The 13,020-nt window shown below is 37.8% G+C and overlaps 1 protein-coding gene across 10 annotated transcripts in view; it reads left to right on the forward strand.

Annotated features, from left to right (window-relative positions):
- grin1a (glutamate receptor, ionotropic, N-methyl D-aspartate 1a) overlaps nucleotides 1–11,817 on the forward strand; it is a 69,521-nt gene extending 57,704 nt beyond the window's left edge. For 8 of the 10 annotated variants that reach the window (XM_047371922.1, XM_047371925.1, XM_047371924.1 and 5 more), the window contains one exon: nucleotides 11,747–11,817. In XM_047371922.1, the coding sequence (XP_047227878.1) occupies nucleotides 11,747–11,815 (69 nt within the window). In that variant the 3' untranslated portion in view covers nucleotides 11,816–11,817. The remainder of the gene's footprint in view (nucleotides 1–11,746) is intronic. The other 2 variants (XM_047371923.1, XM_047371931.1) reach the window with 1 other exon arrangement.
- Nucleotides 11,818–13,020: the final 1,203 nt, after the last annotated feature.

Here is a 13,020-nt window from a genome sequence, read left to right on the forward strand (position 1 = left end):
GGAATTTCTTCTGTTGTAGGTTAAAAAGGCAGTAAGGGAGGAAATGATAGGGTTATCCTACACTAATGAATTATTACCGATCATATCATTGTTCCTGAAACCTAAACTTTTACCTGAACTGCACTCATTAATGCTGTTGATTGTTTGGCAGTCAGTCAGAGCCCCAGAACAGGGAAGGATTTTTCTCCTCCCTTGGCTTTTGTTTATAACTCAAAAGAGAACAACTGGTAGGCTGTCGATGATCACTTTAAAGTTAGATTATTCAGCAACATTGAGCTAGATTCCCCTTATGTTGGTAAAACATCTGACTGATTGTCGGAATAATCCATCTTATACGTGCACCAGCTGAAGCCACAGGTTAAGCTTCATCTAATGAAAGATGCAGCCACAGACAGCGCAAGAAGTAGGTATGTACAGACATGCCAAAGCTACAAAACATCTGTGGGTGTGTGATCATCGTAAATGACAAAAAAGAAGAAATTTAGCTAAACTACAAGCCAAAAAAAGACTGCTCGCTAGATACCAAAACAAACCACTTAACTGCAACTGGTGCTAACATACCGGACGTTGCTAAATCTTTAAGCAGCAAAGCCAGGAATAAAGTGGAAAGTAGATAAAGAAACATGTGTTGATAGTTTGCATTAGCATGCTAACATTATGGTTGGCCCAGGCTGCACTAGATGATACTTGTTAACTGATGCAGTGCACAATTTCTATGGAGTGCATTTACTGTATATCTTCTCAAATTTTTTGTGCACTATAGTATAGGTAAAAAAATATATATATATATATTATTAGTGCTATCGTGGTCTGTTTGCTCTGGAGCACTACATTGCACTTCTTGATAACTGATGCAATGCACAACCTCTTTACGGTACATTTACCTTACCATGAAACTAATTTCTAGTGCGTCCTATAGAGAATGAAAAAATACAGTTAAACATTAACATTTTCCTAGCTAACATCATTACACTACATTACACTTCTTAATGATAGTTGTAGTCCACAAGCTTCTTACAGTAAATTAATAGTACCATGAAACACACTTGTAGAGCAGCAGGGTTGATGATCTCTTAAATGATTGGTTAAACATGACTGCATTACAGTTATTCACAGATTCAGGGCATGGCTTCTCTATTGCTACAGCATATTTAATATACCAAGTAAATACCAGCAACGTACAGCACCCCATTGTCCCTAGTGGGACTTTATAAATTAGATATTTGCCCAAAATGCTAGCCTGCAAAATGACCACAGGAAAAGTTGGAAGAAAGCACCTTTATGGGATTTCTTCGATTATAACTGCAAGAGAGATAAAAGTGAATGTCTTGTTGTAGAAACAGAGGATAAAATGTGTGGAATACTTCTCAAGGGAAGAAGTTGCGAGTACCTTGACAAGCTTGCCTCTCTGAGTAGCTGCGGCGAAAGAGAAACCACATTACGGCCAGGTTGCACCAGTAAGGAAACAACCATAATGGAGTGCTGTCACTGTCGACCAATCTGCTGGCCAGTTAATACACAAGAACACTCCAAGCAGGAGGATGTGTTATGTTTTTTAAGTCTGGGTTGTCCACACAGCTATGTGATTGAGATTACATTTTATTGCGTAGTATTATATTAGTTAATGTTATGTTCACATGTGTCCTTAGTCTATGGACTATTTTCAGCAGCTGCAGTATAGTATTAAACACGTTTTGCACTTAAGGCTGCTATCTTGTGAACTGTTGGTTTTTGTGGACAGTTGGTGGTCCAACAACAATTGGAAACATTTTTTGAAAATGGTATCTTGTGTTGTGTTTTTATAAACCAATACATATATACATAATTTCATAAATATGATCCTTTAACCTTTTTGAATCCTGCACCTAAAAATTAACCCAAGTATGAATAAACCTAAAATAGTACAAGAACTAATGAAACGGAACTAAAACTAAGCATTTGTTCAAATAATAACTAATAAAAACTAGCAAATCCAGTCTAAAACTAGCTGAATTAGACTAAAACAAGTTCCAGCGAAATAACACTAAACTATAATGAAAAATCCAAAACTATTATAACCTTTGTACAGTGCTTTTAGTGTGACATTAATGTTAACATGCTAATGTTCTGTTGACTTAGAAGTATAAAGTACTGTTCCCTAACAACTGACACAGTACACAAACTGTACATAGAATATATCCTGCATCATCAAATACAGGTCCTTCTCAAAATATTAGCATATTGTGATAAAGTTCATTATTTTCCATAATGTCATGATGAAAATTTAACATTCATATATTTTAGATTCATTGCACACTAACTGAAATATTTCAGGTCTTTTATTGTTTTAATACGGATGATTTTAGCATACAGCTCATGAAAACCCAAAATTCCTATCTCACAAAATTAGCATATTTCATCCGACCAATAAAAGAAAAGTGTTTTTAATACAAAAAACGTCAACCTTCAAATAATCATGTACAGTTATGCACTCAATACTTGGTCGGGAATCCTTTTGCAGAAATGACTGCTTCAATGCGGCGTGGCATGGAGGCAATCAGCCTGTGGCACTGCTGAGGTCTTATGGAGGCCCAGGATGCTTCGATAGCGGCCTTTAGCTCATCCAGAGTGTTGGGTCTTGAGTCTCTCAACGTTCTCTTCACAATATCCCACAGATTCTCTATGGGGTTCAGGTCAGGAGAGTTGGCAGGCCAATTGAGCACAGTGATACCATGGTCAGTAAACCATTTACCAGTGGTTTTGGCACTGTGAGCAGGTGCCAGGTCGTGCTGAAAAATGAAATCTTCATCTCCATAAAGCTTTTCAGCAGATGGAAGCATGAAGTGCTCCAAAATCTTCTGATAGCTAGCTGCATTGACCCTGCCCTTGATAAAACACAGTGGACCAACACCAGCAGCTGACACGGCACCCCAGACCATCACTGACTGTGGGTACTTGACACTGGACTTCTGGCATTTTGGCATTTCCTTCTCCCTAGTCTTCCTCCAGACTCTGGCACCTTGATTTCCGAATGACATGCAGAATTTGCTTTCATCCGAAAAAAGTACTTTGGACCACTGTCAAGCCCAGGTCAGGCGCTTCTGCTGCTGTTTCTGGTTCAAAAGTGGCTTGACCTGGGGAATGCGGCACCTGTAGCCCATTTCCTGCACACGCCTGTGCACGGTGGCTCTGGATGTTTCTACTCCAGACTCAGTCCACTGCTTCCGCAGGTCCCCCAAGGTCTGGAATCGGCCCTTCTCCACAATCTTCCTCAGGGTCCGGTCACCTCTTCTCGTTGTGCAGCGTTTTCTGCCACACTTTTTCCTTCCCACAGACTTCCCACTGAGGTGCCTTGATACAGCACTCTGGGAACAGCCTATTCGTTCAGAAATTTCTTTCTGTGTCTTACCCTCTTGCTTGAGGGTGTCAATAGTGGCCTTCTGGACAGCAGTCAGGTCGGCAGTCTTATCCATGATTGGGGTTTTGAGTGATGAACCAGGCTGGGAGTTTTAAAGGCCTCAGGAATCTTTTGCAGGTGTTTAGAGTTAACTCGTTGATTCAGATGATTAGGTTCATAGCTCATTTAGAGACCCTTTTAATGATATGCTAATTTTGTGAGATAGGAATTTTGGGTTTTCATGAGCTGTATGCCAAAATCATCCGTATTAAGACAATAAAAGACCTGAAATATTTCAGTTAGTGTGCAATGAATCTAAAATATATGAATGTTAAATTTTCATCATGACATTATGGAAAATAATGAACTTTATCACAATATGCTAATATTTTGAGAAGGACCTGTATAATTCTAGTGCACTATATACTAGATATAAAATATAGTTGAGCAGTTGGATGCCGACATCAGCATCAAAATGCTTAATATTATATCTTCCTCTCTTAGGCAGCACTACATTACATTCTTATTACCTGATAAAGTGCACAACTCCTTACTCTACATTTATTTCACTATATGACAAATTTCTAGTGAACTACATAGTAGATCAAAAATAAAATTAAACATGTTGGCATGGTAATATAAGCACTAGTATGGTAAAGTTGCTCTGTTGCTGTAGGAAGTGCCTTTTTTCATTTTGAGTAATATAGATCTTCACAGGATATTTGCTATTCTATGTGACTAATATCTGGTGCACTATTTAGTAGATAAAAACAATTACAATGGAATATTTGCATGAAAATGTTAGCATAAGCGTTGCTGTCACATTCTGCGGCGGAAGTGGACCAATACGCAGACAAGAGCTGGGCACCAGCATGTTAAAGGACGGCTTCATCTTTATTCAAAAGGTTTTCCAGAAACGTGCAAAATGTAGCATAAGTCACGGCAGGAAATTACATGAGCTTAGCCAAAACTTCATAGAGCAGGAGCGTAGCACAAACTGAACATAATCATGGTAGTGAACGGGAGGAACCAGCGACCAACAATGAAACTAGAACAATTAATATACAGAGGGTAAGACAGGGCAGGTAATCAAAAGAACTAGGAACAGGTGTGACATGGAACCAGGGAGGCTAAAGGAACAGGTGAAACTAATACAAAGACTAAAGCATGGGAGAAAGGACTAATAAACAATACAGAGAACAGACCTAAGCAAAACTATAGACAAAGATAAATAACCAAATGAAGCATAAGAATCGGGAATAACCATGAACTAAAGGAAACTGAGAAATTGGAGGGAACAGAAGAAACACAACAACCTAAGATCTAAGAAACTGGCAAAATATGAATTAACAAAAGAAACCATAAAGAAACCCTAACCGCAAAAGTAAGCAAACCTAAACCAACACTGACTGAACTAACTGAGAAGGAAGCAGAGAACGTGAGGACTAGAATAAATGTAAACCAAACGTAAACAATAACTAAAGCTAACCTATAAGGAGGGACTGGAGCAAAAGAGACTAAACCGAGGAACTAGACTAGGAAAGAACTACAAATAAAAAGAGAAACGAACACCGAGCAAACAACCACAGAAGGGGAACCAAAAGACAAGAGGAGGAACAGGAAAAATGAACTAATAAACTAGAAGAGTGCAAAGAGAACAAATACCTAACCATAAATAAACACAGATATACTAAACGGGAAACTAAACTAGAGAATCCTAGGAAGCCAAAGAACTATAATAATAATCATAAGAAAACCATACCAAGTAATAAGAAAACAACCACTAAAGGAACCAAGAGCGATGGGAGAGAAAACAACAAACACTAGGAGGCAGGAGAGAGAACAAAACTAATAGGGAGTAAAAAGAAATAAACAAACATGACTACAAAACCCAAAATAGAAACATCTAGACAAAAAGTAAACAAACACAAAACAACAAAGTCCAAAATGTCGAAACTCGACACTTACCACACAGCATTATGCCTAGTTGTTTTAAGTAGCCCAACATTACACTTGGTAGCTGATGCAGTGTGTAACTTCTGTACAGTGTATTAACTGTACTATGTGCAACATTTTCAGTGCCCTACGTTAAATTAAAATGAAAAGTACTGTTGAGCATTAGCATGCTAATGTTAGCGTTGACGTGCTAATGTTATTCTTTGTTGTCTGAGGCAACACCACTTCACACATAAACAAAATAGGTGGAACATTAATGTTTGTGCTTGCTAACAGTAACATTGACATGCTAACAATATGCTTTGATGGACAGGCCGCTGTACATGGTGATCGACAGACGTGATTTGGATTAGTCAGTCAGTCATTTTCTACCGCTTTTTCCATAGTGGGTCACGGGGGAGCTGGTGCCTATGTCCAGCAGTCTATGGGCGAGAGGCAGGGTACACCCTGGACAGGTCGCCAGTCCATCGCAGGGCAACACACAAACAACCATGCACACACTCATTCATACACCTAAGGGCAATTTTGAGAGACCAATTAACCTAATAGGCATGTCTTTGGACTGTGGGAGGAAGCCGGAGTACCCGGTGAGAACCCACGCATGCACAGGGAGAACATGCAAACTCCATGCAGAAAGAGCCCCAGCTGGGAATTGAACCTAGGACCTTCTTGCTGTAAGGCAACAGTGCTACCAACTGCGCCACCGTGCAGCCTGTGATTTGAATAAGACAAACCAAATTTATACAATAAACTTACATCTATCTGTTAATAGTCAACCCTATTTAAAGATGATTAAAGAAAGTACATTTTTCACAGTTTGCATCTAAATGCAAAGAGTCAGATGTTGCAACTGACCCCAGGCCCGGGGACAGTTGTAAATTTGCTTGGGGATGTTTGCAACATTAAATAAATACAATATATTTCTCTGTTAATAAAATAATTTGTATTATATATTGTATTGATGTTTTTATTAAAAGTATGTTATAATATTATTACAGTTTTATTTGTCAGCTTTGATCAGATGACAATTATATATTTGCCTAGATGAGTAGGCCTTAAATGCAGATGTCAAATTCATATAAAATACAGTAGGCCTTCAGTGACATAGGAAGCATTTGTGAACTAATTAACTTTCATTTAGTCAATTGTCAGTACATACATTTATTATGTATTATTTACCTTGGGCTGAGGAGGATACTAATCTCTGTATCCTCCTTAGTACATAGACACACAGTTGTAAAAAGGCATGGACACAGACACACACACATAAACCTCCTGTCCCTGCTCTCACCGGATGAACTGTATTATATTTAGGTAAACGCCAATGAACAGATCTTAAAAATACTGTAATGTGGTCTGTTTTATATTTATGTCAGTCCTGTCAGTCATGATAAAACCTTATCACTTGTTTAAACCATATAGGTTTGAGCTAAATCACAAAAACACTGAGAACAGTAGCAAAAAAATACTTTCACACCCTAGAAACTGTTTTCTTCCAATAAATCCTGAAGCAGCTCTTGAATCTGCTTGCTTTTTCTCTGCAAGGGGGGACATCTAATCAAGCATGTGCAGTATGAGTGTCATCACTCTAGCTTGTTTCTGATTGGAGAAAAATGATATGTTGCCACCATACCCTGTTGCAACTGTCCCCACTCTCCCACCAGCAGATGAATTTATTATGCACTATATAGTTGTTACAGTAATAATTTCTAACACCCATTACAAAATTGATAACTCACTGTATAGTGCACAATATAGTGAATGAGTGGCCAATTCACCCAAAGGATATGCTTGACACAATGAGAGTTTCCGGGGGGATTTTTTGCATTTATTTACAACTGAGCTAAAAATCTGTCCACTTTGAGTTTGGGGAATAGAACAGAACAAGCTTGAAGTGACAAAGCATTGAACCTGAAGTCAAATATAGCTGCTGCACTTCACCAATTCTTTTTATCTGAACATCTACAAAGAAAAATAAAATAGACTGAAGCACAGAAAAGGTTTTAATCCAGCATTACATTTTGGATGTTTATCAAGAAAAATATATCTTAAAATATCTTATAAATCCAGCTTGAAGCTTATAGGATTCTAAAAAGGTTTAAAATATGATTTGTCTGTTATTTTATTTCTTATCTCTTTTTCTTCTGCTGACTGTATGATTGCTGTTTATCAACTGAAGCAAACAACCTTTGTTCTTCCTTGGCAGTTTCCTTCTTGAGTTTTTTTGTCTCAAGAAAAGAAGATTTGAATCTCCATTGATAATTTGTATGTTTGAGGTTTGAGCGTTGGTTCTGGAGCCCTGTTTGGGAAAAATGCCTATGAAGAGAAAATTAAACAGGATATAGTTAAATTTTAAAAAGCACTCCCAATATAAAGACCAACCATCTTCAGTCTTTGACCATTATTTTAATTTTATATCAATGTTCTTCTTTTTTATATTAATGGATATTAATGGACTTGAGTGTCAGTGTCCCTCACCCACATGCCACACCGCTCCTCTCTTCCTCTGCAAGCATGCCGATTCCTTTACCTGTCGTAGCTGTAGTAACAGTAGAAACAGTGTGTAGATTGTCCTATTGAGTAAATAGCCTTATAAGCCTTACCTGTGCTTGTGATGTCAGTAAAGTGTCTTCATTTTACCGGTCCACTTGACCCCAGTGGGGTGCCCTCCTTAAAAAAGCCCTCAAGGGAATAAAATAAATATAAAGAAAACAAATGGGGGCTGTAAGCTATATGATGATGCAACTTGTGGGTCAAGGGGATGAGGAACATCCACACTGACTTCTGCTGATTGAAAAAAAAAAATGCTGTGCAAAAGTCTTGAAGTATTTCTTTATATTTGCTTCTGAGGAGCCATATATTCTTGAAACCTTTTAAGTTGACCTGATCAGTAGTTCTCCAGCATTTTCTTTGGCCTTTGACTGCTTTTTCATTCATTTTAAAGCCCAGTACCTGACAAAAGTTGTAAGTTTTGTTTATTGCTGTACTGCCTCTGGCCTAGGAATCATTCAACCATAAAAAGTCTCTTATGCTTAAAGGATTAACCTTTGTTGCGTGGAGACATGACAGAAATACAGATAAAATTTTAGATTGGATTGTTAGGTACTTTTTTTTACCATTAGCTGGTCGCAAAGACATAATAAGTTACAAGTTTTAGTGGAGATTTAAAAATAATACTAAATAGTTGGACCCAACGAGGTGACCCAAAGAACTATTGGATAAAACCTTGTCACACCGTACAAGATCAACTGAAGTGTCACGCAACTCTTGGGTCCTGTGTTGGGTCTTCCTGGATTTCTTTCCCTATTTCTTGTTCATCTGTGGGGATGGATGGATGGATGGATGGATGGATGGATGGATGGATGGATGGATGGATGGATGGATATATTAAACATGTCTATGCAAATCTTTAATTTAAAAAACACCATTAAAAGAGCTTTACAAACTCAATCTTAGACATTCATATGTTCTGGCTGACTGTAGAACAGGGAAGAAAGCCTTTAAATACAAAACAAAAACAAAAATCCAGATTTATCCAGACCTGAAATATTTAATTTAATCAAATTCCACATTTTTCTAGCCTTTTCAATACTGTGGTGAAATGTTCTTGAAAAAGCTGCCAAAATTATATAAAACAAAACCCCAAACATCCAAGTTCTCCAAAAAGCCTGAAGAACTATTGACCAAGATGATCAAGAGTAGAAGGTCTGGCTGCTCTGATGCAAAATATAGGTTTCTGTTGTTTGCGCAGAAGTGCTTGATACTCAGTCTGGATGTTGCTCTTTCTGTTAGCATGCTAGCTGCATTATAAGATCAATCGCTCGAATGTATTGGCTTCATTAGCTCAAGGTAAGAAGCAGTTAAGCAACTTAATCAGCTTGAATTAGAAATATGATAATTAAACATGAGACGGGCACACCTTCCCTCATTCACTTAATTAGTTTCGCCATTAACCTGCAAATAAAAATGTTTTTCCTGCACAGTGAATGTGACGATTGGGATTATGGTTGAGTTTATGTTTGGCGGACAAGTTTTTTTCACACTAACTGTGCTCCAAAACAAGACAAAATTACACAGAAACCTGTTTCCTTACACCTCCACAGATTACGATGGGATCCTGTTTCCCCTCTCAGCTTTGGATAATGCTGTAATTTAAGAGCAGTAAAGGAAGGACTAGACGTAAGAGTCTGACGCAACAGCACTTCGAAATCTGTCAATAATTAATCTGTTCTTCCTAAAATGCTAAAATTAGAGACTGCCTTTTCTGTAACAATGCAAATAACTACAGAGATAAACGACAAATGTGTTTGGTTTATAGGAGGAAATGATCTCTCACTCATTCACCTGAGGTTAAAAGATAAACAAAGCATTAAACTTGCTGTTGTCCAGCCTCTCGTCTGCTCCTGACTAACCCATCTCAGGCAAAATCAAATACCCAAAAAGAAAATTGTGTTATTACATTGCCCTGCAAAAGTATTAACACCCCTTGAACCTTTGACACATGTTGTCACATTATGACCAGAGGCTTCAGTGTGTTGTGTTGGTACTTTGTGAGGTAGACCAACACAAAACAGTGCACAATTGTGGTTTGAAAGGCAAATGATCCATTGTTTCAAAAAGGTTTTACAAATAAAAATTGGAAAACTGTGGCATGTTTATGTATATTTCCCCCTTTATTCTGATACTCCCTAAATAAAATCCAATGTAAATCCAAAATGTGAACCTTTGCAGCCTCTTACAGGTTTTCTGAAAGGACTACCCTGAATTTGTTCCATATTCCCATCTGGTCTCATGAGCTTTCTAATCCCTGCTGAACAAAAGGCATCCCAGTATGAGGCTGTCACCACCATTTTTCACCATGAAGATGGTGTTTTCATGGTAATCTGCAGTATTAGGCTACTGTCACAATGTTTTCTTTTTTGCTATATGCGGTTTGGAAAAATACATATTGGGAGGAAATGAAGAGAAGATTTTATGGAAAACCCACACATGCCAGGGGAGAACATGCAAACTCCATGCAGAAAGAGCCCCAGGAGTTGAACCCTGGACCTTCTTGCTGCAAGGCAACAGTGCTACCAACTGTGCCACCGTGCAGCCAACTATTTATTTAGTTGTTTTGTTGTGTTGTTGTTTATTTTGTTTTAAATTATGGATTAGGTAACTATCTCTTGATGAAAGTATAATGCTCTACTGATGCCCCCAAATGGTCAAATTATTAGCCAAATTATCTTAACTTTTACTTTCAGTTTCCGCCATGCCACATCTGCATCTGAGGAAAACATCTGAATTGCATAGTAAAAGATTGAATGATGCTATTATTGGGTCATGGCTGCAACATTCAAGTCGCGGTTGCATTTTTTTTGTACCGGTGTACATGTGCAGTATACCCTATGTGTGAGAGCTTCAGCGCTCATGGCGTAATTTTTCTACATCAAACTGTGGGTGATTTCATGGCATTATTTTTCTTTGACACAATTACTTTCAATGCTATTTAAATGAAATGCTATTAGTTTTGCTTAATGAGATCCTTTTCTTCCAATCTAACCAGAGCACATTAAGCTCCATCTAATACAGCCCTCAGTTAGCAGGTTAAATATTTATTTTCAAAACAGAACAGTCAGAAAAAGACTGATCAACTTGTTTGCCACAAGCTATACTGTTTCGTTGGTCTTATTGACAGAATTTCCCTGTATAAATATGAGAGGTTTCTGCACCCGCACCATAAGTTTCAACCTTGCTTTTGAGAAGGGAACAGCATGTGCATGTTCATCAGCTTGTCAGGAACATGAGAGCCCAATGAGCATTAGACCTAATTTAAAGCTTTACCTATAGACCTGAGTTAGACATGACTCAATGATTCATCTATTTGAATCCAGAATTCAGACCAATGTATTTTGTCTAGGTTTAGACCAAGGAACAGTCTAGTTTAAAAGAGTTCTAAGCTTGGACTAAAATTTTTAAGATCCACACAAAAAAATCTAAGCAATTCAAAAATGCCAGAAAGCATACATTGAAATTAGAAGACACTAAGGTTGGATGACTGGATGAATTGATTGATTGATTGATTGATTGAACAAAGATCTTATGGAGGAAATTTGTGCACTGTACTTAGGGGCAACATAGCCAAGGGGGCGGAATACAAATCTGTGCCACACATTTCTGGTTTTATTTGTGAAAAAATATTTTAAAACATGGATTCATTCCCTTCACCTTTAAAATAATGCTCTACTTTGTGTTGGTCTGTCACGTGAAATCCCAGCAAGCCAGTGTAATTCTACCTGAGAGGGGTTAGATTTTCCTCTTGCTACAGTATGATTAACAATTAGGTAAAGAAAAATCCCCTTTTCTCACTAAATGACTCCCTTTTATGTGTTTCTTGTCATCCTCTGCTTCCATTTTTCTTCACCTTTGCAGCAGTACCCACCCACTGACGGCACGGGCCAACTCAACTTGTCTGACCCGTCTGTCAGCACTGTGGTGTAAATTAAAAAAAACAGAGAGAGAGAGGGAGAAAAAAAGAAAAAAGCGACGCTGAGGTCCGTTCATGATGGAGAGAGGAATCAGGAACGTGGGAGAACAAATCAAAAGGAGAAGACTCCATGTTTCCCTTCACAGCTGAAGCTGCTGAGCTCCGAATGAAAACCTCTGCTGAAGAAGCGGCTGACGACACTGAACTTTGCACCTTTTTAGAAAAAAACAATAAAAACAGGATTATCTATCTGTTCTTAGATGTTTTTAGGATCGCTAAGCATGCACAGAAGAACCCATCTTACCCACATATACAATGTTTTTCTTCTGTATATTACTACCTTGACTTACTTAGCCTTGTTTTGTCCTTTTACTGGCATAAACTTAATGTTTAATGTTTGATTGTATGACCTAAGCATAACTTTTAAGGGACCAGGCATAGTTCGGTTCATTTTAGGGATAAAAATCTGTCTTTGGTACAAATATTTCACAAGATTTTTGTCTTCCAATTAAGTCTAAAAAAAGAGCAGAAGGATCAAGTGTTTCTTAACAACTTATAGTGCAATACAGAAAGTGCTAGAGATTACTTTTTTTAATAGGAATTATATATGAGTTTTTATCAACATTTTTAATCTTTTTAGTGATTTATTGGGAATAATGGCACTTAAAACGCATATATGGCTTCTCATGTCCTCTGGTGAAAATGAAAGCATGTGTGTGCTTGTTTATGAAAATGTAAAAGCTTTATGTATTTGAATGATGATAATGATTAATGCAATTTTTAGGAAGATTCTCTAAATGTTAAAGTTCTTAATTTTGCACTTACTTGCCCAAGGCAGTTATTTTAAATGTTAGCAAGAGCTTCAACTACTTAGTTTTATATATAGAAAGCTAAAATACAGCAGAATAATCAAGTGTTTCCTAAAAACTTACAGTGCAATCAATTTAAATTTGATTGGTGTTTTTATGCTTAGACGTCCTCTCTCTTCCTCTCTCCTGCAGCTGCAGTCTTTCTCATTTCCAGCTTCTGAAGGGGTTGCATCAAAGGGCTACGTTTTTCATCCAACCAGCACTCAGCCCTTCGTGCAAAACCTCGGAGACCTTTTGCACGAACGGACGAGAGTGAATTGAAACCTTTGTGCACGTCTTGGTTAGTTGCAAAAACGGGCCGTTTCCCATTTTCTGGAGATGAGAAACATCTGTTGTCACAAGCTGGGACC

This window comes from Girardinichthys multiradiatus, chromosome 8, assembly GCF_021462225.1.
Source record: "Girardinichthys multiradiatus isolate DD_20200921_A chromosome 8, DD_fGirMul_XY1, whole genome shotgun sequence".
NCBI lineage: Eukaryota > Metazoa > Chordata > Actinopteri > Cyprinodontiformes > Goodeidae > Girardinichthys > Girardinichthys multiradiatus.